The sequence below is a fragment of the Apteryx mantelli genome, chromosome 6, assembly GCF_036417845.1.
Source record: "Apteryx mantelli isolate bAptMan1 chromosome 6, bAptMan1.hap1, whole genome shotgun sequence".
NCBI lineage: Eukaryota > Metazoa > Chordata > Aves > Apterygiformes > Apterygidae > Apteryx > Apteryx mantelli.
This window is the reverse complement of record NC_089983.1, coordinates 14687888-14715177: the sequence shown is the minus strand read 5'-3', so window position 1 is coordinate 14715177 and position 27290 is coordinate 14687888. Positions and strand designations below refer to the sequence as shown.

General features: G+C 38.1%; 1 protein-coding gene across 1 annotated transcript; it reads right to left on the bottom strand.

Moving 5' to 3' along the window:
• Nucleotides 1-622: 622 nt before the first annotated feature.
• MPP4 (MAGUK p55 scaffold protein 4) lies at nt 623-26837 on the bottom strand. Its single transcript, XM_067298846.1, is given in 18 exon segments — nt 623-850; nt 1803-1937; nt 2378-2486; nt 3356-3449; nt 4443-4523; nt 5571-5741; nt 6534-6575; nt 12601-12665; nt 13805-14001; nt 14458-14529; nt 15594-15679; nt 16902-16983; nt 17665-17796; nt 18368-18448; nt 19212-19289; nt 20264-20361; nt 22443-22560; nt 26797-26837. Coding segments are annotated over 17 exon segments (1761 nt in total). The 5' UTR covers nt 22489-22560; nt 26797-26837; the 3' UTR covers nt 623-658.
• Nucleotides 26838-27290: the final 453 nt, after the last annotated feature.

Below are 27290 nucleotides of genomic sequence, written 5' to 3'. Positions count from 1 at the left end.
GCAGAGCAGGGGTTCCATTTGATTTCCCTCCCTGGTAAATACACTGCTAGCTTTGTCACTTTTCACTCGCTTCACCTGATGGACCCCAAAAAGAAAACGAATGTTTGTATGACATGTGCTATAAAGATAATTGTGGTTTTTGGAGTCATTTTTACAGTAACATTTTTACATTTTACAGTAACACCACTCTGCTCCAGACTTAAAAAAGAAAGCAGAACAAGCACCAAACCACACTCTTTGCTCAAAGGCAGCCTGCTAAAAGTGTGCTTTGGACTGGAAATACACTGACTATCATCTGTCAATTTGGCTTCCAGAATGTGGAAGTATCACAGTATCAAGATGCTCCTAATAAGGGAAGTAGGGAATTCTTCATAGCTGAGTAAGTTATACAGGTGCATGAAACAAAATAGCATTTTTTTTTTATTCTTGTAATTGAGACATCACAATTCTTTTTCTAGTACAAAAATGGATCAAACCATAACAAAATACTAAAGAGCTACACAGAACATAGTATGATTATATCTCCTGCAGCAGCTTCTTTCCTAATCCTCTTCCAAATCCTCACATACAAGGATAAATTCTTGCAATCCTGACATTAGGATTACTCCTGAGGTAAAGCATAAGCTATAATCTTCATGAAGCTGGCGGCCTCTCAGAATTATGGCTGAGCATCTGAGCATATCCATGTTGCAGGCACCCACTGGGGCTCATCCTGTGCACGATGGACTGCTGATAGCAGCTGTGCAGATGCTTCTTGTAAATCATCATTCACAATCACTTGATCAAAGAACTGACCAAACTGGGCTTCCATTTTCTTAGCTGAATCTTCCATCTCCTGTAAGTCTTCTTCCTGCAAGAGACAGACCAAATCTATTGAACTTGACTGTTGTGTACAGAACCAGTCTGCATGGCATCTGCAGAACCCCTTGGGCTATAATAATCAAGAGGCGAATAGATAGTGCAGTGCAAGTTATTTCCATTTACAATTGCTATCACCAGTGAAGTAGGCATGCTACAGTCAGTTCTGAGCTTCTGAACACAGCTGACTGTCACATCTTTCCCAATGACCTATCTTATGTCTCAGTATGCTCCAGTATATTTTTCATTTGCTCCCAAAGATGGCTTTACTGACCAGTGCCAACAGAGGATATTATGGACTGCAAACAAATCCAGTTTGTAACACTTGTGCTCTTATTCTGCATTTTAGTTTATCCACAGATTTCCAACATTCACATCCGTCTTAGCAATTATGATTCATTTCCATCTAAAGTATGGACCGAGGTCTCTGGAATTATAAGAGGCTAAACTTGATCATGATTTTCATGGAAGCCATGGTGACAAATGCACTAGACACATTGTAAATGCAACATAAAGACTTCCTATAAGAATTTGAGTTTGTTTATAGAACTCACTATAGAATTGCCATCAATACTGTCATTAAGCATAACTGAAGTAATATAGATTAACTACTTATAACTACTAGAAAAATTAAATCATTGAATGGAACACATTCCATATATTTTAATGCAAACAGTAAATGCATATGTTGACTCAAATCTTGTCACAAGACAGTTAATTAAAGCAAACATTTACAGAACAGCCTCTTCAAGGTCATTTTGAAGCTAATGCTTCAATCCCCTAGGTATGAATTATAACCCTTCCACTCCAAAGCAAATCTGGAGGAAAAAAAAACAGAACAAAAACATGCAGATCTATTTGTGAAGACACAATAAAAGAATGCATTATGCTCTAATGACAAATTCCCCATATAATCAGCTGTTTCTTTCATCTCCAAATCTCACCTTGAATTTCATATTTACATAATAATCTGTAATGATCCTCGCATTTTTACGAGACTGCCTCATGCAGCTTATACTGGATGGCTTGATGAATATAATGTAGGGCTTTAATTCATGAGTCCGGGCTACTTGGATGCCCTGCAAATTAAGAGTTAAAAGAAGTTAAAGCATTTCAAGTGTATTCATCCCAGTTTTATTCCCATAAAAAAAGCAAATTGTTTACAAAGTACTGTTATCTCCAGACCTAGCAGTAATCTTATTCAGGAACACCTGCTTTAAGATGACCTCACTAATAATCCCTGGGCCAGACATTATTAAGCACCTGTACCATACTGATCACTTAATTCTGCATAGTAACCTTATCAGGAGATGCTTTTAACTGTCATTGTAGTATATATTTTTTTCCCTCTAAGACCAGATTCAAAAAATAATCTATTATTAATAAGCATCATAAGCTAAAGTGAAAACAAGACAAATCAGAGCAATTAACACTATTCCAGTAGCTCAAGAATGTACAGAGGATTATTTTTCCTTCCAGGAGATGCCAATTGCAGATTCCCTGCTCTTTTGCGACTCACCTGTGGTTCTAAATCTACTACGCAGATCTTCCCTTCATCAAGGACTGTTCGCACTGCATCAACACTGGTACCATACAGGTACCCTCTGTACTCCCCGTATTCCAGCATTCTGCAGTAGCCGTGAGGGAGGAGAAGGAAAATGAAAGAGCACTTGAGTCTCAAAAAGGTTCCGTTTAAAGGTGAAATCTGCAAATGTAATCTCCGTGATCAAGACTGAATGATCATAAAACATAATGAACATTGAACAACTTCCGCATTCCCTCTTCCCCACTACAATGAGCACAGGCAGGACTGTTAGTGTCAATCTGGACATCCCAAGAGCATGCATTTTTACCCGTCTTGCTGTGATAAATTATGTGTTCAGAGGTGGCAATTCTGGTCAATCTCAAGACCACTATAAGAAAACTTCAATTGTATTATTTATAGTGACAAAACACTTGTCATTTATATAGTACTAATTTCACAATCAAAAGATCTCAACACACTGCACAGCTCAAGGAGTGTAGCTTCTAGTGCTGAGCTGGTCTGTTTTAGTAGAAGGATTACTGAAGCATAGAGGGGAGCAGTCACATTTGAAAATTTGACCCTTGCAGCTCAGGTGCTTACATGGAGATATCATCACTCCAGAGATCCCACACTGAAGATGTACGTATGAGACAGGTCTGATTCACTGTTCAGTTTTAGAAAGCAGTCCAGTTTCCAGAAAGATTAAACTTACAACTTAAAAAAAATCACATCAGATGAGCTCAGGACTTGGAGACCCCACTTTAATTTTAGAGAACCTTGTTTGCGACTGCACAAACACAATTTCTGAAGCTATAGCCTCAAATAATTTGATGAAAATTTACACCAGACATAGCAATTATGAAGAGAGGAGCCCAAACCTGGAGCCTAAGGACAAAACTATCTTCCCATGTTAAGTGACAGGAGTAATCCCCATGTTAAATGACAAGAGTGGAATCTGTCTCTGCTAATTACCTGTGGGTGTACACCATGTTTTCAAAAGTTTCCTTTGATACATAGTGATACTCACGACCATTCATTTCATAGCTCTTCTGAACACGAGTGGTGTCTGGAGAGAAAAAAAACAAACAAACAACCAAAAATCCACACCAACAAAAACCACAACTGCAAGTAAACATTTGTAATTTAATAAATGAAAATGAAACAGCTTTTCATGAAGGAATATAAATCAGTATCTTCATAAGTAATAAAATGAGCTGCTTCCATTTGTTAGTCCAGAGCAAAAGCCTTGTCTACTCTATTGGTTGCCCAGGGGCAAGTCCTTGAAAATTAGTAAGCACATCCATACTTCTTGGGATGGAAGGAGAAGTGATTTAATCCAAATACTTTTGACTCAAACCAATCAGGAATTGCTTCAGACCTGCTTGCAGAACTGTTTCTTCCTCCTCTGAGGTAAATTTGATTCAAGTTCATTCTGAAACATTCCACAAATGTTTCCACACTTACACTTTCCCCATATTTGGTATCTTAAGCATAATGAAATGCCTAAATTTTCAACCAACTTCAGATTCATACATTTCCTGTTTGGTTATCCAAATCACAAGTACCAAATAAGCCCAGGCAGAGACAGTTTCTGTGATTAAGTCAGAAATTAAGTTGCATAAATCTCAGTCAAGACAAGAAAGCTAATAAGGAAAGCTGCAAAGCCTACCAAGCATAAACTTCTATTGCCTTCATTATCATATCTGATCAGTTAAACACTACAAATTTATCCTTATAATATCCCTAAGAAGCATTCCTTTTTCAGAGCTGAGAAGAAACAAACAACAGGATTAGGCAAAAACATGCAGATAATCTACTGCTACATAAAGCTCAAGCTAAAGCTCCTGAAACCCATAAAATACCTTTGTCTGATTTGCCAAAGTAAGGAGAATGATAGTACTTTAAATCAAGCCTTATAAAAGCAAATGATTCTACCCTGCAGTAGAGCTGAAAACCATCTATGCGGCTACGATGAATATCCAAGAGCAAGAGGGAGGTCCCTGACATTTCCTCATCACTGATGTCGGGGGAAGGTGGGGAAGGGAAGAACATTACATACGAGGTACAGCACTCTGGAACTGTTGCAGGTTACTTGTAATAAGCCTTCGCCTTAGCTCGTTCACTCCAACTCCTGCAGGACCTGCATTGTTGGAAAAACAACTAATATTACTGACAGAGACACTTTACATGTGCACTCCCAATTTTCCAACACATGCCAACACAAATAAATTGTAAATATTATAAACTTGTGATTTTAGTCAACAGACAAGCGATGACCTATCACCAGAATAAGAGTCAGATTGCTACTTCTGCTGTTGGATTCCTCAGCAGCAAGTAATCACTCTATAGCTTGATCCTGTGAACTCAGAGCACAAGAAGATCCCTAAAAAAATTTACCAGAAGTGATTGAAGCATCTTGATGAATCAGGACACAAATCACTTCCCAGCAACACAGTCATTCCCAGGAGGCAACTCAGCAACACCATTATAAAAGAAAAAAATTAGTATCCAATACTTCCAGACTTAGCAAGGACACAAATTTTCTTTTACCTGGTTTGCTTTACTAGGAACATGGAACTGTTTCTGCAGAAGAAACAGCTTCCTTTCAGTCACTAAAATTAAAGACTAGAGAGCCTCACTTCATGCAATATTCACTATAGCAAACATTATTCAAGGCATCTTTAGCTTTCCCTCATGCCCTATGAGGAGGTTTTCTAGTTTGGATTTTTGAAGCATTCCTCTTCCCACTGTGAAATCCATATATTTTTTGCAGTGGTTGTAGAAATGCCTTCATGTAATGCTTTTTTTCTAATGAGTTACAAATGCTATCACTTTTTTGTATCAGCCCCAGCTGAGTACAAAACTGAACCATTTCCCCAATAAAATGCATTTTCATCCAGCATCCATAACTCTATGGTTTCTTGTAAAGACTTTTTTTTTTGCTTAAGATAATGAATGTTTCTTTAAAAAGATGACAATATACACATTAGACTTTATAAAACCAACAACTGCTCAAATCACAAAGAATCATTCTTGAATTGCTGCTTTGAGAGCTACCCGCACAGTCCTCAGCCACCACCTGTTGCAATCATCCACAGAAAGTCTCAATGGATCAGACCATGACTGACTGCTTCCTCCCCTCTGTTACAGGTTGAGAGATTTGCATGAGAAAGTAATTACAACTTACCCACTAGTACAATTAGTCTGTTCCGGTCTGCTGGGTGCCGCTGGTACCTAACCACCTCCTCATATGGAGCTGCAAGAGTGCTGTAAGAACTGCTGGAGCACTGAGCATAACATGACTGCTGGTTGGTCCGGGATTTCCTGCGACACAGGCGCATACTTCTACGGAAACCAGCTGTAAGGGACAAAGGCACCAATACTGAAAACTACACCTGAAAGGCAGGCAACTTGTTTAGTCTTGATTGTCTCTTCTTAAGTTACACAAAAATACACTGTGATTGTGAGCTTTTTGCAAGGTGAAAGTTAATTTCATTGCTGTGCTTGGTATGTCAGTTTGGTAGAGCCCTTCAGAATTAAAAGACAGCTAAGGAAGAGGTTTAGAAGTAAAACCACAGGTCTTATTGAAAATCACCCCAAAGCTAGGCCAGAATTAATGACCGAAACAAGATCCCCCAAACAAGCCTGAGGAAAGGTTTCTGGCTATAAAAAGCACTGCTAGGATTGGATTGAAGGTGTACCTGGGCCACTCTGCTGAAACAAGTCTGGAACATCCACTCCAGCCTCTGAAACTAATCCAAACATTTTAAAGACCATTATGGTTTAGTAACAGGGACAAGTCTGTTACTTCACCTTGCCATCATAATTATTCTCAATACATGAAAGACAAGGGGACAACATTATGCCCTAAGAAAGCTAATCCTGCAGTAAGGGAAGCCTGACAGTCAGTCAAGTTAAAATGGTGGTGGCAAGGTCTCAGTAGAAACTTAACAGGGAGAAACTTAACTTCACATGGGGAGAACAAGAATTAGTAGGAGGCAAGTGACGACTTGAAGTCTGGAAAATGGTAGCTAGAATTCAGTTCAGTAAGATTTTACATGAGGTAAAGACCAGAGAATCTGATTCAGCTGCAGACAAGCATTTTATCTAGGTCAAGCCCCAACTATCTTAGTTCTTAGTCACTACATACCAATAAAGACTCGCTGACCAGATTCACCAAATTCTTCCTCCTCTAGAATAAGAAGAACAAATACCCATGAATAAAAAAAAATTATGGTGATAACTGAAGAGCTAGATAGCTAACTTGATTATCTCTGATCCCACATGGAAAAAAAAGAAAAAAGAAAAAGATATACCATTTCAGTAAACATAATCAAGTACTAAATGACATAATATTCAAATGACATCTCATATTTCTATAAGAAAAAAATAAGCTTAGAAAGTTCTGGTATTTTCTAAAGCAGATCTGAACCTTGACATTGTTTTGAAATACTTATAGTGCAGAAAGAACTCCACAAAATTTATCATTTCAGGTGAAATCTAGTTGACAAGGATTCTTTAATTATAATATTAAAATAACCAATAATCAAGTAGCTCAAAAATCCCCCCAAAAACAAGTTTAGAATAACCATACAACTCAACTTCTGCCCAAAGGTGTGCTTGGAAAATGTAACAGGCATCTGCTCAAATCTTTAAGGCAGAATAAAGACCTGATTTTTTTTTTTTTTTTTTAAATAGTCTTTGGATCAGGGATATCCCTGCCCCAATATTCCAGTCTAATCAGTTTCCTCCAATTCTTTTTCTTGTCCCCATTCTCATGCTTATTCTTGTGATAGCTTAATCATCCAGGTTAGCCTTCTAAATCTCTATACGAATCTTTTAAAACAACATTTCTTCTACCAGAATCAAAAATATCAGTTCCCCAAGAGATCAATGCTCTAACAGCTTGGAGACAATTTTATAAAGGTGATTTGAAAACAAATAACAAAAAAAAAAGTGATGGCAGCAGTGTTTAGATCTCTTTGGAAAGGACTCCTTATTTTCCCCTACTGACTCACATGGCTATCCACAAGCTGTGCATCTTGCCCCCTTTATTTAGGCCTCACTAAACCAAGAATAAGATAGGGAACATGTTCTTGCTTTGGAACAATTATTGCATTTAAAGATATGCCTACATTACATTCACTTGCAAAGCATGAAACATATCATCTTTTAACACTGTTTGATTGACAGTTCTCATAACCACCCAAGTATCAAAACAAAGTTAGATGCTTAAAGTTAGATCTTATTCTTCTTCCATGTCTATACACTCTTCACTACTTTTAACTTTTTAAGAGACAGTTCTCTTCCTACTTTTCTGTATGCACTAACAACTTGTGTATGACTGTAGGATGAAACAAATTGACACAGAACTGCTCAATCAGGGAAAAGTTCAGAGTGTTGTTCAACTAAGATACGCTGATATCATTTTTATCTTCATTTCTTTTGAGCTGCCATTCAGTTCTCTTTCTGAGCATTTCTGCTCTGTTCTGCAGTAAAGAATGCAGCAGGGAATCCTACAATGAACCGGCAATTCAGCTATCTAGTATCATAAGGGGCATATTGTTCCTGGTAACCCAATAAGCCAGAAAAATGCTAATAGATTACTGTTTAAATCTAAAGACAACAATGGGGAGAAAAAAGTTAGTGTTACCTTCTTTAAGCTCCTCTGCATGTTCAGATAGAGACAGACATAAAACAATTAGTTTTGAGGAAACAGTCTGCATAGAACTAAACAAAAAACAACCAGCATGGTCCAATACATTAAAGAAGTTTAGGAAACAGATACTGCAGGCTTTGAAGACAAAATATGCCTGATGAAACCTGGAGCATGAATACTCAGTTCCCAAAGAGAGACAGCTACAGCATCTAGGTCAGGATTGTACTTGCAAAATACATAACATAGATGTTCAGCGACTTGTTAAGGTAGGGTGAAATGCACAATAGAAACAATATTTGCATTTTTATTCCTTTGTCTGGATACAACAGAGGTGACTCAGCAGTGAGTACTGAATAGGATTACAGGAGTAACTCTCAAATGAAGTTACCCCAAGTGTCCTAGCCAGAAAACAAGAGACAGCCTTGTAGACCTGCTGGTTCTATTTTGTAAGCTTTGGGCATTGAGAATCAACCACCTGTGATAGGCAGAGATGATCCTACTGGCAAGCAGGAACTTTGTGAAGAAAAAAAACAGTAGGAAATAAAGTGGAATGATATTTTCCCCACAAGGTCGGCAATTATCACAAACAAGAAGTTTAGGGGTCTTGGAAGTCTTAATTTTAGAAGACTGGGTTTCGCAGAACTCTGAATATGTTGGATACACATGGCTGCCCCCTGAAAAAACAGCTTTAAAAAACAAAACAAAACACTGATTGGTTGCATGTCTTATACATTATGCATTTGGTTTATAAAAATATTTTTGCTTCTTGTATGCCAACCATGCACCCAGTCAAGACTAAAAAAACTTTCCTCTCTACCATATCAACAGTTCCTACAGGCCCTGGGGGTTCAGGCCTTCCAGGACATTAAGGTAATCCAATTATCCTTCCCAACATCAGTGCAGTCCCTGCTGCCACAGCCTGCACAGGCATACCCGATTAGGATTTGATAAACCAATCTGTTACTGATACACAAGCAGAAACACTCACACTTACATTGCCTCTGTGGGATAACAGGACAAAAACCTTACTACAAAGGCAATCAGAGAGCAAGAGACTTAAGTCAACACGGTTTTACAGAATGGCTTTTCATGCCTGAATGGCGTTCTAGTTTTCGTCATTTGTCTGTAAGCCACTTGCTTGTGTAGGGACACCCTTCCAGCAGCAAAATAGCAGCAAGGAATTTGGAATTAGGTCAGAGGAACTTACCAGACTCAAGTGTTTCTTCATCTTTTTAGTAATCCAGATAGCAAAAATAATAAAATTTAAAATTTAATTCTTTTCCTGCTATAGAATTTTGGCATCAGAAATTAATTTTCCAGCTCCTATCAGTCTCTCCCACACACTTTCCCCACTTCCTTCTACACTGTGGTGGTCAAAGCACTGCTTGCCATGCTTGAATCAACTGTCTAGTCTCTCTCCACACAGTCTTTTTTCTGGAAATCTGTTCAGAAACTGAAAATTCTTGTTCCGATAACAATACATGCAGAAATAAAGTGAGCTGGCATAGGAACCAGGAGATGCTGCGCTGTAAACAGTCTGTTCATTTGTGTGGCAGCAAATCCACAGCACTTACTTGTGTGTGAGGCACACACCTACCCCCTCCCCACAACAGGAGCTCAGAGCAGGCTTGGATCTGGGCCTCCAGCTAAAAGATCAAGAGTAAAGTACGTAAGGGCAAGGGACTTCGGCCATTACAGCTAAAGTCCAAAACCTGAATCAATCAGGCTGGATCTCATCTGGAGGAACACTGTTAAGCGTGGTCATTCATTTCAGCAGAATACTTCACTATAACCAGTCATTCACTGTACAACAGAACTGCAAACTGTTGATTATAACACACTGATATAGTACGAGATTTTCAGGGTATAAAAACATGGAATTTTCTACAGTTAAGGTCACTAGGAGACTAACTCTCTATCTGGGAAAGAGAAACAGGTTTTGACTAGCTACTACCTTGAAGCAAACAGAATAATCTCTAATGAAGTCAGTTACCTGTTTCCACACACTTCTCATCAATCTGCATGTCATCCTCTGTAGATCAGCACAAGGAGAGAGCAAGGAAAAGAAAAAAACGAGTCACCTGAATTCAGAAAATACTGTGTTGGGGGGAACTTTACAGATATTACATGACTGAAATCAGACATCAGAAAAAAAATGCTTTGAAACTCAAATCAGTTGTAGACATCTAAGAGTTTCACCACTGTAACACTAACTTACTGATGCTCTCTTTCTTCAGTGAGCAAAGAGTTCTTAAACTAATGCTCTGAAGGGCTTGTGGCTGAGAGCCAAATACATCTAATTTGAATTCCCCTTTTGAAATAAAAAAAGGTTTAACTTGGCTGTCACTCTGTTTAGCCTGCAGATATCTATTAAGTATCATCATGACAGAACAGTTTAGCTCCCTCCCTCCTCCCCTTTAACCTTTGTAAATGTGCATCATTCCAGTATGCTTCATTCAAAGAAAGGGTTTTGTTTAGTTGATGTTATTATTTTTTAGTTTTAACAAGAAGGGGAAAAAATGAGAGAGATTGATTCAGCTCCCTCTCCATCCCCAGACCACATCAGCTCACATCCCTGAAATGCAATGTCACAGGTTTGGGCAATATTGTGGGCTTATATTACACTGTTTATTTGTTCTGTTCTTCTATGTCCCTTCAGCCAGGCCCAGAGGGAGCTGTTTTCCAAGTGCAGGGGTATGCAATCTGTCAACCAGATCTAGTTCCAGTCTCAAACTCCTTCAATCCTAAGTATCTGCCAAAAGTTATCCTTTAAAGAAGTACTCTGAGAGCTGCTCGGGTCAGCTGCTGAAGAGAGGAGAGAACGAGGAAAAAGCAGTCTTTTCTTTTTCCAAGCAATCCATCCAAATTCTCAATTCCCTACCAAACAGTGCATAGCCAAAGTTACCACTTCAAGAAAATTTCAAGTGAACAAAAAAACCTTGGTTTCAGTCACGCTAAGCGCACAAAATGCCAAAAACTTGGCAAATACACGCAAAAGAAATTCGAACAGACTTACTTCCGGCAGCTATTAAAAAAGCCTAATAAAACCATATACCATATTCTGCTAAACAGATTCTAGGTACAGAAATTCAGCGTAGCCGCAACGCCACCTCCTACCTTCTTCCACAGCGCTTACTGCCCACAGCATATCCATTGAAGCAGTTAAAAAAACAAGAAAATTAATGGTGAAAGAGAGCACCAGCTCTGAGAAAGAAGCAAAGCAATCAGTGTGAGAAGAATCCTGGGCAATGAAACACAGGAACCTAATCTGGGAGTTTCCACAACAGAAGAATGAATTTTATGTTAATATAAAGAACCATAGAAAAAAGGGTGAGGGAGGAAAAACAGGAAAAAAGTATTCCTTGTCTGTGAAATAATTACATGTTTACAGCAAGCTAAATTATAGTTGGCAGAGCAAAATGGTTTTTTGATTATCACCACAAAAACTAAAAGGCAGTAGCTCATCTTAGACCTCAGGAAGAAAAGTTGCATCTTTCTCCCAACAGTTCCAGTGACACAGAAGCCATTAACAAGCCATCCAAAAATGGGAATATCTTGATTAAGAACATTTTTTAAAGACTTACAAAGTGAAGGGGCACAATTTGAGTGAATGAAATGCTGTAGTTAACACATTGCATGACACTTCCCAGTACAGAACTTTTATCTGTGTCCCTAAAAATTTATCAGGCTAGTCCCATTGTCACCTCAGACTTTTTCACACTCATTAGCTATATCTGAGGCCCAATTCTGTGGGCACAGAGAGCTCCTGGTTATTACATACTGTTAGAGAATATCAAACTGAAGCTGTCTAGAATTAATCGTTTAGCATAACTTGCTTAGCATTAGTAGCTAAATTTGCTGAAGCCTTAGGCCTCAAGCTGTGAATTTTTACCTAGATAAGTAAAAGTGGGCCCCTGAGCTGGTTTCAAGCTGGAGAGATAAAGAAGTTACATGGACAGCAGGAGTAGCAGACCTTGAAGATAAGAAAAGAAGCAGCCTGTCTAGAGACAATGAAGGGACTCAGTGAAGAAGGGGAAGACCCCAGACCTAACTATTACTATTAGTCCAAACTATCGCTTAAGGGGTGGGGAATTTAGATTGTAAGGGTATAATTGCCCAGGGATTTCTTTGTTCGGGGTCCCTCTTCAGAGGCACCCAGCTTGAGCTGTAATTACCACACGTGTATCATTAAATTTTATTTCTCTCCAATCTGGCTTCGAAATTCTGCCTCAGCAGGAACCTAGGGTTGGACCCTGTTAGGGTGGCCGGCAAGCCTAATAATTTTCCATAACACATACTTTAGAAGAAGGTGAATTCACAGCTGCTGTCACAGTTGCATCCTAAGTACACTGGAGACAATGACCACCATCAGTCCTCCAGGTGCCAATACTATTAAGTATTTATTTCCATGGAAATACATAACACTCCTGAGGTTACAATACAGCTCCAGGAACAATGCCTTTTAAACTGAATTGTATGAGCTTAGATTTCAGCATTCTTAGCAATGGAGACAAGACCTTTCCTCCTTACTCCACCATCCAAATAACTTTTCACTCACATATTGCAGATTTGAGGCAGAGGTGGGGCTGGGAAGGCTGAGACCACCAGAATTCTCGCTGCTTCCTGCACAGAAAGGAATTTATTGCAGTTAATAAAGGAACAAGTCAGTTCACAAAGCCATTATGCTCCAGTTAGATTCACTTACACATAAGATGAAATTAGTGCTGAGCTGAATGAAGACACCAAAACCAGAAACATTACCAATGTTTTAGCCCACTGTGAAGTGCTGAAGGAAATCCAGCATTTTGTTAGAACCATTTGAAGGCAGTTTCCACATTAGCAGCCCAGAAATATTTTAATTTAGGTTAATATACAAGGACAGGTTCATTAACCATACTGTGGTACATGCTCTCAGAATCAGAATAGAGTACAACTGCTATACGTAGTAGTTCTGCCTCTGTTACTACACAGGACCTTTTGCTTACAGCCTCAGTCACAACCTAGCTTACTTTCAATTTTCATTATACAAGCTACAACTAGGTTTATGTACAGTATAAATTACAGCTTCTATCTACAACTGCGTGGCCTTACACTTTGAGTGTAACACACGTGGGGCATATGGTTAGAAGATTAAACTGAGAAGTGTGCTACAGCAATATAGTTACTCTGTTTCTGAGAGCATCCTATCTAAAAATAAATGGATATTTATGCAGAAAATAAGCAAGAAATCCTTGTTTTTCCTCAAAAATTCTATTTTTTCTTTTCCCCCTTTTTCCTCTCCTTTAACCTGTCAGCTCAGCTTTGACCAAAGAAAAAAAGTCATTCATGCCTCACAGGATACCTTTAAAAATATTATTCATAGGTACAGCTATGCCCTTATACCATACATTTAGTATCCCACACTCGTCTTTATATTTTATTCTAAATTACAGATGATGGTTTTAAGCAGTCAAGGCCCTTAATTTCCACCCAACTTTCAGCTGCTACACTCCACTAGACACCTTAGCAGCTAGCATAGATACTAGGCAACCACTGTGAACCTTTTAGACACCAATTTGAGATGATGCAGATGCTTTTAAAAGCCTGTTCTCACATAGGAACTCTTAAGGAAAGGAAAGCAAGAAGCTGGAAAACAGAAAAAGAAAAGACGACTGCCAGCTGCTCTGAATCATACTACTATAACTGGTACAAATTTTAGCAGCAAAATTTGAGTAACTGGCTTATTTTTGGATTTGAAATCAGAAACATTAAGACTTCTTTACCTTTTAAGAAGATGATTTGAGGGTATAAGTCCAGCACAGGCACAGAGATCTGAAACTCTCCTGGCCTGCCACCAAAAAGCATCGTTCTGGTCCACAATCTGGAGTATTTCACCTTTCTTAAAAGGCAAACCTGCATCAGCACATGGTATGGCAGGATCTTGCAAGGGCCAGTAGTCTGCCATTGCTCGCATGTATAACTGGCAAGAAATACACAAGAATAAGCAGAAGCTTTCTTTAGAACAGACACAGTACCAGCTTCATAATCACAGCGCCCAGTACAGCTACTACTTAAGTCAATTCACAAAGTCAAGTTTTGAAAACAAGATCAAGCCCCAAATCCTATCTATTCATTATGGAAAAAATCAGAAGTCTTGTACACTGTGGAGAAAAAAAAAAACAACAAAAATACAACCTTCAACCTATGGATGACTCTAAAGATGCCTTTATTATCTTAATACACCTATATTTCAGTTTATTATCTTTACTGCTTCAGCAACAGAGTATTGATGTCAACTGAGAGGTAGTAGCAAAGGCAAGACATGCTTTAAGGACTGCAGTGAACTTCTAAGCAACAGCAAACTTCTGAACAAACTGCCCATTAGAGGTTATTGGATTAACTGCGTGCAGTAGCAGTCTCAAAGAATGAATCTTACTGTTGTTTGGTTACTGACAGGCCGATCAGAAACCGGAATTAATTTGAACATAACTGTCCCCTCAGACAGGGCCTAAATGAAAGAAAAAAACAAACAAACTATAACATAACTAGTATTCAACACAAATAACTAAGCACAAGCATAACACAGCATGGCTTTGAGATTATTATAATAATCTCAAATTATATAATTACAATATCTGTATTACAAAACTGATTCAACTTAAGCAGACTCATCCAGTATATGACATTACTGTGTTCTTCCAAAAGAACACGCAAAGAAATTTCAAAATCTTGCTAAGCATTTCTAGTTCAATGAAATCCACGGTGCATTATAAATATACGTAATTTCAGCATTCATCCAGACCAAACTTTTCTACTGAAGTCTAATTTAAATTAGCAGCAGGTCTGGTAAGATAAGTGATGCAAAAGGGGAGGGAAATAATATTAAGTATTTAAAAATTAAGAATTCCAGTGGAGTCTGTATTTCTCATACCTAGAAGTAAGTACAGCCAGGGAAATAACACTTAGAAAGACTTGATACTGATTACATATAGCAATACCTTACTGACTGGCACTAACTTCACAGTGAGGAACCCTGAAAGACTGTTGGCAAAATGGCAAATAAGTAACAGGGACAGTTTAATAGAGATTTCCTCATGCGAAAAAGGCAGGTAGCTTACAAATTCATTACTTTACTCTGCTTTAGTGCATTTTGTAATGCAGGACTTGTATAGCGCCTTTCCACTACTTTCTTGTGGAAGACAAACTGAGTGCAATGTCCAAGAAAATTATGGATAAGCAAAGTCTGAATGAATTAAGATTTTCCACAGAAGCTGAAGGTGGAAAGGCCACAGTGAAGTTCATTTCTGTCCAGGACAGGGTTTAAATTCAATTCTTGTTTCATACATGCCTTGTATCTTTAGGCTTAAATGTGCACAAGACTTATTCTGTTTTGCTGTGGATAAAGTTCACATGAAAGCAGCTATCTGAATTTTCTATTAAAAAAAAAGTTCCCTTTCCATCTAAAACTTCAATATCTCTTTTTTTTGGGGGGGGGGGAGGGAGGGAGAAGGAAGGGGTGTAAAAACAACACACTATTATTTCTAAGGTACAAAGTAGAAAAAAATCCAATACCAGAATATTAATAACTTGCTCTGGCTCAAGTCCCTCAACAGGAACTCCATTTACTTCCACTAATTTGTCTCCAGCATACAGCAACCCTAACAAGGATGAAAGCAGCAGCATTATCACAGCATGAATGATACTATGAGAGGAGAAGAGAGGAAGAAAATCCACACCCAGCAACCATGTGATACACCACAAGTGCACAGTTGTACCACAAGTTTGGAAGTCAGCTTTAAAAGTTCCATATATCAAACCTGCATTTCAGAAAAGCATTTCAGATTTAAGCTATACTGCTCCTGGATAGGGCTATAGATTTCTGCGGGTCACAAGAACTTCATGTGCTTCAGTTTTCTTATTCCTTCCTGCCTCCTTCATATAGCACCTTTACAATTTATTAATACTTTGCCCTAACAGTAGCAGAAACATTTTAATATAGCTCCATTTCTGAAAGCCATTTCCGAATCTATTCCAGCTGAACCCACAATACCAAAAAGCCATGAGATTTAGAACTAGACCCTTAAAGACTCCTTATTGCTCAGATGCAGTGGGAGGGCTTGGAACTCCCCTCTAGTCTTTACAAAGTCTTCACAGTGTTGTTTAGCTTTGCTGGACAATAAACACTATCACATTTTCCTTCAACTTAAAGTAGTAATCAAACTAAGAACTTACTCAGCTATTGCATACATACTGATTTTTCTTCTGTAGACAGAGGCCAGAAAATGCTGAAACTATTTTGCAATTACTACTGTTCAATTTTACTTTTGATGCTTTACTTTTTAGTTATTCCACATTTCCCAAAAAACATGGAACACTCAGTTCTAGGATGACAAAGAAGTAACATTTCCAAGGAAGCTCCCTGAAGATTGCTTAGCAATTAATGCCAAAGTGTTCAGTAGACTAGTGCCAAAAAGTATTCTGATATATTCCTCAGAGCCCACTTTTGTCCTACAGAATCAGATGGCTGACATTTTCCATTTCTCCATTAGGGAATGAACTACTAGTCCTCATACTACATTTTAGTTTTGGATATTACTGATCAACCTCAGGCCAGATTTTTATAGGTGTTGGTGTCAAGAATACCTAATAAAAAAATTGCCTTTGTACCTCAACACTCACTCTCTCAAACACAGCACATTCAAGTGAAAATTAATGAAACTGGAATCAAAGTCACTGCAATGTATCACTGCTCACACAGTGCTGTCCAATATACACATCTCTGCTCTATGAAGGAAGACTAATCATAGAAGCAAATCTATTAATTTCGAATATCTTATTTCAAGTTTTTTTTTGTATTACCTTATTTCAAATGATACATACCACTTTTGTCTGCTAGTCCACCATGGATCACGCGGGCAACTGTTATGTCACCTGTTATCTCATGGCGTTTAATGGTGGCACCCTGTCAAATAAAAATAAAAAAGCACACTTTGATCACTGAAGAAACCCTCTAAGTTTCCTTTCAAGACACAAGGCTGATGTCTTTCGCAATGACACAGGTATTGAAAGATACTACTTTCTTAAAACTGCACAAATCTAGCAGTAATGCATCATTAGTAGTACTATTGGCATTGTACCAAGTCCTTCAACATCTCCAACTCCTATCATACTAAAATAACCTCAAGTGACCGATTGTAACAAATCTTTCCCATCTTAAATACTACACCCATCCTTTCCTAAAGGAGACTAATTAAACCATACAATGTTTTCAGCTTGTAAGGCCAAAAGTTTTCTAAAGAATCTTTCAGTGTCCCTCCTCCTTTCCTTCCTCATTATTTTGTCCAAGGGAATAACTCAGTCATATTTGCATTTTCATACTCTGAGATAAAAACATCTGCCAAATGTTCAAAACCTGACTGGACAAGGCTCTGAGAGCAACCTGCTCTAGTTGTCCCTGCATTGAGCCCCTCCAGGGGTCCCTTCCAGCCTCAGCCATTCTGCAATTCTCTGATTCTATAAAAGCTGGACAAGAATGCACACAGCCTCTATGACATTCCTGGAAAGAAACCAATATGCATGTGACATAATATTCAATACTTGCATAAGTAGAAATAATTTGACAGACATCAGAAAGCTCCCTAACCAGAGGCTGCTTGTTTTTCACTAAGCAGACAATCCGCATAGCTTCCTCATTCTCAGGTATGTTGTCTGGCAGTGGTGGGAGAGTTGGTTCAAAATCTTTCTGGGCCACAGTATCATGAGCAGATAACAAGGCCTGTTACAAACAAAAGAAAAGCAAACAAATAAACCCACAAGCAAAGATCATACAATAAAACAGCTTTAAATAGTGACCAGTCAGGAAACAGAGCTTAGACTAAGTTTCTGCATGGACATAGATCCCTTTCACACATTGAAATTTTCTTTATTGTTCTTTCCACCTAGGAATTCAAACTGCAAAATAAAGTTTAAAAAACAGGTCCTCTCTCTGTTTCCCCTAGAAAACTTACAAAAGAAGAAACATCCCTATTTGGAGCTCTAGTGCAAGAATGCAGGTTTTACAACAACAAGTGTTATTTTTACACATCACTATTCTGCCTCAGCTGCTTAGAGTTTGTTTTAACTCTGTGAGAAACATCTCTGTCAAACATAGCCTTTAAACAAAATGCAGCCCACTGCAAGCGCTTCAGATATACAGCCACATCTGAATTCACAGCTAGATTAGTTCATGACAAGAGGAAACTAAGCCTCTTCTGGCTCCTTCGCCAATTCCTGCGAACAGCTGGCCATCTGTTCCATTCCTACTGCAGACTATGGGAAAACTCTTTCTTTCTTTAAGCAGGACTTGCCTTTAGGTGTGGAGCTCTCAGAAGTCGCCTTAGCTCTTTGATTTCTCCGGATTGGGGGGCTTCATGCAGTAACTCCACCACCTAATAAATGTAAGGGAGAAAGCATAGAGACTGGTTCTGCCTGACAATTAATTATTTTAAAGAGAGCTTTACACTGAATTTAGAGGAATATGGTATGGTAAGATTTAAGTCTTCTCCCCCCCCCCCACCCCTGTAAGTCTAAGATGGTTGCTCTAGAATTGGACAGTACCACAATCAACAGCCAGCATTATTATTATTATTATTATTATTATTATTATTTTTATTAAGTTCAGGCAGAGGATGTACCAGTACCAGCTAGGATCAGGCTAGCACTAGCAATCCAATAGATCCGTTTCACAGTGTGGACATGCTCTAAATTAATTCTTTTCCCCTATGCTGCAATCATTTTCATCACTAGTGTAAGTTTCTCCACCTAGTCATTAACTCTCACTAATTCAGTAATTTAATAATTAATCAGCTATTATGATCACACTGCTTTATGGTATCCATAACACTGAACCACATTTAAATGGGAAGAAATATAAGGCCTGTGGTTAAAGCAAAAAAAGTTATGCATTCATTACATTGGTCAGGACTCATGTAGCCTCGTGATAACAGCAGTACGTATTTCTCATTCCTCTCTGAACATGACAATAGTTGTCAACTAGTTTGACAAACGTGTGTGTAGAGAGGTTCTTTCAAGTTTATGTAGCATACTCGTGTCTGAGAGAGAAAATAAATACAAGAACATTCTTATCTGCAATTAAGCTGACTAATTTTGTGTTAATCAGTAAACCAATCCATTGTGTATATACAATCTTACCTCGTGATTCAACACACATGCCTGCACCGTGATGGGAACTGGTCTTTTTCCAAGAAAGTGATGGAGGCACTCATAGATCTATTGCATACCATGACAGACAAGACATAATACAATGATGATATGCTCTGGTCACATGACTATATATACACAACACACGAAGGACAACGTTGTATTTCCAGGAATTTCTCAGTACAACTAGAGCTAGAGAGCTTGTGCTATCAATCTTAAATGTCAAATGCATCTGGCATTGAGCCTGTAATTCATTGACCTTCCATATCACCATCCAGCTAGCCAGTTACACTGTAGTCTTTAATTTTCCAATCGGAAAAGTTGATTACACAGGGCAGTGGTCCAATAGTGTCAATTCTCTGATTTGTGGTTTGCTTCCTTCCCCTAACTGCAGGTCCTATTAACAAAGTAAACTTAAAACAAAATACATTGTTATATTTAAAGGGTGACCTTAGGGATATTCTTATCCATTGAAAATTTTTCTTTAAAATTTAAGGATTTTACAAAAAACAACAAAAAAAACCTTTTCAGAGGAAAATAGAATCCATAGAGAGACAGTCCTTTGAGAAGAAGGACACTGTCCTGCTTAACAGAGAAACACCAACCAGAACTGTTCTATACTAACATACAACCTTCAGCTACAACATCAGATCAACGTGGTCAACACCAAAAGATTTAATTTCAAACATTCCATCCAAAAAAAATCCAATACATAACCATACAGAAGTTTAACAAGGGAGCAGACAGCTGAATAGTGCTGTGTTCAGCTTATGTCTTGACCCTCCTCCTCCTCCCCTGCCCCCATCTTAATACAGAGGTGTAAGGAGAAAGAGCTTTAATTTCTAGGACTTTATGAAAGAGAATATACTTTTCCCCACCTTAAGCAGAAGTGTTTTTGTTCATCTTGGCTGCTGCTATTAGCCCTGATACTAAAATCATTAGCAGTTTGTGGAAATGAACACTTACTGTCCTAACATGGCAAAAATGAGGTAACTAGATGTTTTCTAAGAAGTCTTTTTCTTCGCAGCTAAAAATGGCTTTACCTTTAGGAGTGCTTGCAGCCAGCGAGATCTGAGCAGGTCATATAACATGCCAACGCCATTGACATCTCTTTTACAGAGCAAACTCAGTTCTTGTAGCACTAGAGTCAGAACATGAAATAAAACTGAGCTCAAGAAACAGAAAAGTGCAACGCATTTCAGTACAAACAGAAGATGGACTAAAGCCAACCAGTGACCCAGACCTTGAGAAAAGCAACTTGATTCAGTTTATACTTTCAAGAAATATACATTGTTTCCTGTCAGCTCTGCTTTAAAATGTCTCCTGCAGTCAACCCTTGCATGAGAGCTTTCTTTTGTTTTGTTATTAATCAGCAGGATTAGGTCAATGCAAGTAGTTTTCCACAGACCAAGAGAAAAACACTCAGGGAATCCCCCAAACAGTTCGGGTTCAAGCTCACACCTCCTGTTGAGAAGCAGTGCATTTGAACAATTGCCTTGTTCATTTTAGAGGCATCTCTTCTGAATGACCCACTGTTTGGACCAGAGACTGTCTTCCTCCACTCTTGAGTGCATCAGACATCTTGGAGTATCACTAAAAAAAATGCACATTCCCACCAAATATATACAATGCTATCAGACACCCAGAACACCTCCCAGGAAAGGGGAAGAGTTGTTCTTACTATCAGAAACAGTACTTGTTCTATTAGGTACAATACCACCCCCAATCTAGACTGCCCCCAATCTATTAGGAACAAAAGCAAAAAAAGCCAGTGTCTTTCTGAAATTTCAAAGAAGTACAGTGATGACAAATAGATTAGATATGTTGAACACAGTCAGGTGCCTATGTGCAAACTGAATTTTTGTATGTGCATGGCATTTACTTTCATCTCAGAAGTGACAACAGATTGTTTCTGGTATCTGGTGCTCTGCCCAAGCAATGCAGCGTTTATGACAGCACTAATGCACCACCATACCAAATGCTATGAGTTAGATTTATTCTGATTTTTAAAGAGACCTTGAGAGTTAGATACCTGACTTCCATTGAAAGTCAGAAGACAGGAGACTCAACTCTTGTGCATTTTGGTAAGTCACAAACTGTCTTTTTGCTTTTCAGTACTAAAGTAATCATACAATATGACTGTAAGTTGAGACTTTTCTCTATATTTAATTTTCACAACATAAAAATTGGCATGTTTTTTTAAAACCACAGCTCATCCAGCAGGCCCAAAGTAACTGAATCCCCTCTACTACAGACTCAATATAATCAGCTGCTATCATCCAGTCGCAGTTAACTTGAACATGGCAACCACTCCTTCTCCTTTACTTGCATCTCTTGAGCACATTTTCTATACCTGTTGATGTTTACTATTTTCCTATACCAGCTCTAGGCCTTTATATCAACACTCACAGGTGCTCTTATCTTCCAATTTAGTTTCACTGAGATTACTTTCTTTATGCATGAGTTTATACAGGTACTTCCTTGTAGATGGGCCTTTTGCCTCAATCACTAGGCAGAATTATTGAGTAACCAAACTGTGAAAGCCTGAAAATGTAGCCCATTATCAAAGGAATCCTTTATTTTCTGGAAAGCAGACATCTAAGCACTTGTGAAAACAATAATAAAGATCCTTAAACTCAATGAACCCTGGTTTGCTCCAACTTGTCTCAAGACAGATTGCGAGCACCAGAAGGAAACGCCACCAAAAACTCAAGAATTTAAAAGGACTTTTGCACAGGAACTTCCTAGTGTCAAATAAAAAATTATTTTTGGTAGAGACACTTAAGATCTTTTCCTCATTACTGGCTGCCTTTTTTTGAGACAGCTTGTATAAACTGATCATCTCCAGCAATGCCATCCCTACAGCAAACTGGGCTGAAATAAGCCAAGAAGTTCCTTAGAGGCACAGACTTTCCAACTACAGAGAATCATTTCCTTAAGCAAAAAACCTCTTGCAGTTAATCAGTAACTCCCAATACAGTTGCTGAGACCATTGGCTTTATAAGCCAGAAATAAATGCCAGGTATTCTTTTCTGACCTGATCAAAATTAACTGCATACCACCACTATGCATCAAGAATCATTCCTACTTTCAAGTAGCAATGCTTCTAAACATGGTCATTTCTGCTGTGACTCAACAGAAGAATAATTATGCAGATGAAAAAAATAGAACTTGTTGCCAGCTCTCCTTCACTTGGAAAACATATGCAAGAGTTGCGAGTACCATTATCTTGGCTGCAGACTGTTGGCACTTCCATCTTTTCCTTCATTCAAGGAGATTCCATTCGCTTCTCCGAATACAACATTCACACCAAGCAAGTTTCACAGAGGTAGATGCTGAACTAGGGAGGAGAGTATATTCATATTGCAGTGCTGTCTGGTATTTTAGATTGATAAGAAAGTAGAACAAAACAGAATGGGGGGGGGGGACGACAATCAGATATTTGAAGGGAACAACAGGTTGCAAGCATAAATTAGGGACATGAACCACACTTGAAATTCAATTACCCACCAGCATCCAAAGGCCAGACCAACCTCAACTACAACATGCCTTTTTATTTCCTTACAGAATTTTTATTAGTTTACTTCATTAAGCCTTCTAAAATAACAAGCTATTTCGTACATCATCCGTTTCCTAGCTTAAGTGCACTATCATGAAAAGATATCAGTTTTTTCAAGGACTTAAGCTTATTTTGCACAAACATAGCTTGGAAAAAGAATCATTTTCAGTAACAATTTATGCTTAGATCCCCTTGTTATTGACAAAGAATATTAAAATGAAAAGATTGAGAGTTTCTAGTGGATTTACATTGAGCAAGGGCATGATTTTGCAAGGAAGGGGTCCCTGTTTCTATCATTATTTAAGGTCTCCGAAGGGTTTGTTCCACAGAGCTTTAATATTTTCATCTGCATTTCCTCACAGTGAATAATAAAACTTACCTCTCTGGTATCATCTCTCTCATGTATTTATAGTTGGCTGCTAGTCTTAGAGATAGTCAAAGAACTTATTTTGAAATTTTAAAAACCTCCTAAACCATCTTTCAATATAAAAAGGAAAATTATACTACATTATGATTCATATTTTGTATTTTAAAATAGAAATTGTTTGAAAAGTAAAGCAGGAAACACACAGATTAATCTGTATCCAAGCCACCCTGAACTTCTTGCATGGAAGAAAGTTTTGGAAGGCTTATTCATATAACTTTCCTCTCTCCCTCAAACTTCTATGACAACCTATCACCCAACTATAACATTTTCTTTGACTGAAAATGAAGGGAGTTTGCCAGTCTGTTTCTTATAATACACAATGCAGTACAAAATTGTGTTAGAGAATTCTCAAGACTGTTCTTTTAGACTTGCAAACAGGTATGGGAACTATGCAGGGAGCACCGTATTCATTTTCTCTCATTTACTGCAGACCTGTGCTGTCTCATTTCTCCAGGCTCATGAGAGAAGCCTGGAGAAATTTATTCACTAAAGAATCAGGAATCCAGATGTGAGAGATCTGAAGCAATCCAGCATCTTTCTTGCATCCTAGTTGATCCAACTTCAAATCACATTTGATACAAGTTTCAAGATATTGTCATGATTGCCATTATTGTAAGATTATTCATGAAAAGCTAAATATTTAAACTGATCACTCAAGAGCAGATTTAGAGTATGAATTAAAGAACTGTAATACCAGATATTTGCGCATCCTGGCCAAAACTGATCATCAGTGTGACAGTACACGCACAGTGAAAGCCTTACCAGATTCTGTTAAATATAAAGCTTTATCCTCTGGATTATTAAAGCAAAAAGGCAGCCCTTTTCCTCCCGATTGTTCTGTGGACAGGGGGGAGAAGTACAAGCAGGATGCATTATCTTGATCTGCTTATAAAAGCAGAAGGTATTACTGTCACTTTTACTGCACTTAATACCTATTTTTAGAACATGCTTCCTCTCTTTTGTTGAATCATAACACTATCCTCAAAAGGCAGCTGAGATAAGAGAGAAATTCAGAAGTCATGAGATTATAGCTCAAACATTTTATTGCTGAGTATCTCTAATTCATCACAAGTTATCTCTACAGAATCCTCAATTATATAGGTTATATAAATTCTAATCCGAAGATTGCTTTTAAAATTGATTTCTTCTTTCAGAGTACCAAAATATAGTTTGATCCTCTCCCAATAACTAATGCAACCTATTTCAGTGATAGATTATATTGCATCATCATCTTTCCATTGAGAACAACTATTTTTCACATTATATGAATGTAAAATTGAATCCTTTCACCACACCCCCACTGGGGGCTTTGAACACTACTGCAAGTATTTCATCTGTTTTAATATTCCGAGTTCTGTTCCTTTAAGGGTTTGCCTTCCCCTTTGTTAAGCTGAGTTGATCTGCCTAATGATGGATTTAACAAAGGAGGCCATATAGATCTAGGCATGAATTCTTGTTTCTTAAATGCTGAAGACATTAGGAGGAGTAGTGCAGAAATTTTTATTGTAGGATGGTATAGACAAGGAGGGAGGAAGCCCTATGTTACAAAACACATTCAAGACAGGGGAACTCCTTGTTTTCACTGAATATCAGTCATACTGAAACATAAATAACCCTAAGATTATGGGGTATCTTGGCTTGGCTGACCCCTCCCTCCTTTCCGGAAACAGAGTTTGTAGCTACAAATTCAGTTGCAGAAGCATTTATAAAAAGTTGCTATGCAATCTGCGAGTTATGTCCTAAAAGGAAACTGTTCTGAGAGCATACCCTGTAATTGCATCTGAGAAACCTAATTTCTTAATGATAATTCTAAAGCTCTCTAGCTTTTCTAAATATGTTTTTTTCTTTTTTTTCCAAGAGTTAAAGATGGGCCCTACCAACATCTGTCATTACCATGTGTGATAGCTGTTTGTTTTGTTTTTCCTTTAAATAGCCCATGCAGACACCCAACAGCATACTCCTGAACAAGGCTCAGGGATTCAAAATCCCGATTACAGTTTTGTGGTAAAGACTGCGTGAAGACAAATGAAAGGAGCAATCCAAGCACTTTGGATGTGCTACAAAAGAGTCAACTCCCATTCTAGGTTATATTTGGCATACTGAAAGCCCACATTAAAAGAAAAAAAAAACACCCACATGCATCCTTCTCACAGAAAAACAAATTTTTAATTTTTGAAAATAAATAAAATGAATAAAAATCCTGTCATAATGTAGAGGGGCTCTCTGGGATAACCCTCCCCCACCCCCAAACCAAAGTTATTTGGCCAATTCATATCCAAAAAAATATTCTGGTTGATAACCAAGGTCAACTTTCCTTATTGCTATGTATCTGTAACTGAATGTATGATTTTGTAGAAGCTGGTGTGCTCAGATACAGCATATACAACTTTTTTCTGTAAAGATATTCTGGCACTCAGAAGGCTCTCGAAGCATTGTACGTACAAGGACTTCCCATTCAACAATGTCCAAGTCCCCCTCTGGCATAAAACTCAAGCTGCGTCAGCTCTAGATCTGTCTTTTCCTATGATTTGTCCAATTTAGCTTTGCTGAATCAGACCGTGTGCCCTTTTAAGCAGGGTGGGAGCCTGAAAACACATACAGGGAAATGTATGAAAGATAAGAAATGTTTCTGGAAGTTTTTCAGTAGAGGTAGTCAAAAGAAAGTTTGAAAAAACCCTGAACCTCAAAACAGATTTGATGAATACTGAAAACTGAATCTTTTTCCTCATGATTACTGGAGTGAAATTGCTGTAGTTTTAAGAGCTGCTTTGTACAAATACTGTTGTCAACCAAACTCACATGTCACCACACTGGCAATTACCATTGCTTGTATTCTCTCACAAAACCCAGAAGTTTAAACGAAGGGGGGAAAAAAACAGAGAAGAAAAAATAAAATAAAAAAAATGAAAATCTTTTTCCCATACTGGCTTGGGAATACCTTATACAAAGTCATTTAGCTATCAGGAACTAGATCATGTTTATGATTATTTCTTAACTAGAATAAATCTTGCATAGCAGATTGACTCGGAATGGGAAAAACAACTAAACCAAGCCAAGCAAGTTACCCTACAACTGCTAAAGGAAGAATATTCTACAATTTTCTACTGAGTAGTCATTTCATTTTTAAATACATGGCTGAGAGTCATCCTGCAAATAAAGAAAATCAGTAACGTTTACAGAGATGCTAAAACACTTCCTGATGTTGTTATCCTTTTAAGATACTTAACAGATTTTTTCCACGGAGCCTGGTAGCTCCTGGTAACACTACTACTTCCACAGAGAACAGATGTAGGATTGACTTCAGTGTGTTTAGGAGTGTTTTAGACAGACACATTCTTGAACACTGACATCAGAATTAAAAAAAAAGATTGGGAAAGCCACTAAATGCTGATTGTCAACCTTTGGACGAAACCCTCAGTTACAGATATCAGATCAGCTACGGTCAGTAAATAAAAAAGTTAATTTTTCCATCCTTTGCTACCTTTTAACTGTAGAGTTTATGCTCACACTGACAGAATCATTAAACCTCAAAATCTGTCAAGTTTTTTTTTTTTTTTTTAATAACACCACCACCACCACAAACAGCTCACCTCATTTGTAAGAAGTGGTTGTCTCATATTTTCATACAATGAAAGGAAAGCAGCTTCCAACTGTGAATTCTGGTTTCAGCAGCTGTCACTTGCAATAAATGATGAATAAGTCATTTCCAGAAGAGGGGAAGAAAAATCGCATTCCTCTGTACATTTCTGTAGAAAAAGATCTACCAAACTGCACGCTTGACAGGAAGAGTCAGAGTCTAAACAAGCAAAATTACTCCTGTGCCTTATCTATGCAAACTGTAAGACCACAGCTCAGGGCCTCCTCATCCCAGGGATCCTAGTAAATTAGATAGAAGTTCTTACTAAAAGGCTTACCTGACTCATCTCCCAGCCAGTGTAAGGTCCTTCCGTTCACATCTATTACACACAAATGCAGATGCTCATCAGTAGCAGACATTTAGCTTTGCCTGTCCATGGGGACAGAGCTGGAGAGTCATGCTGAGTCTGCCAGGTTTATAGTCAAAAGGAATCCTGACAAACATCAG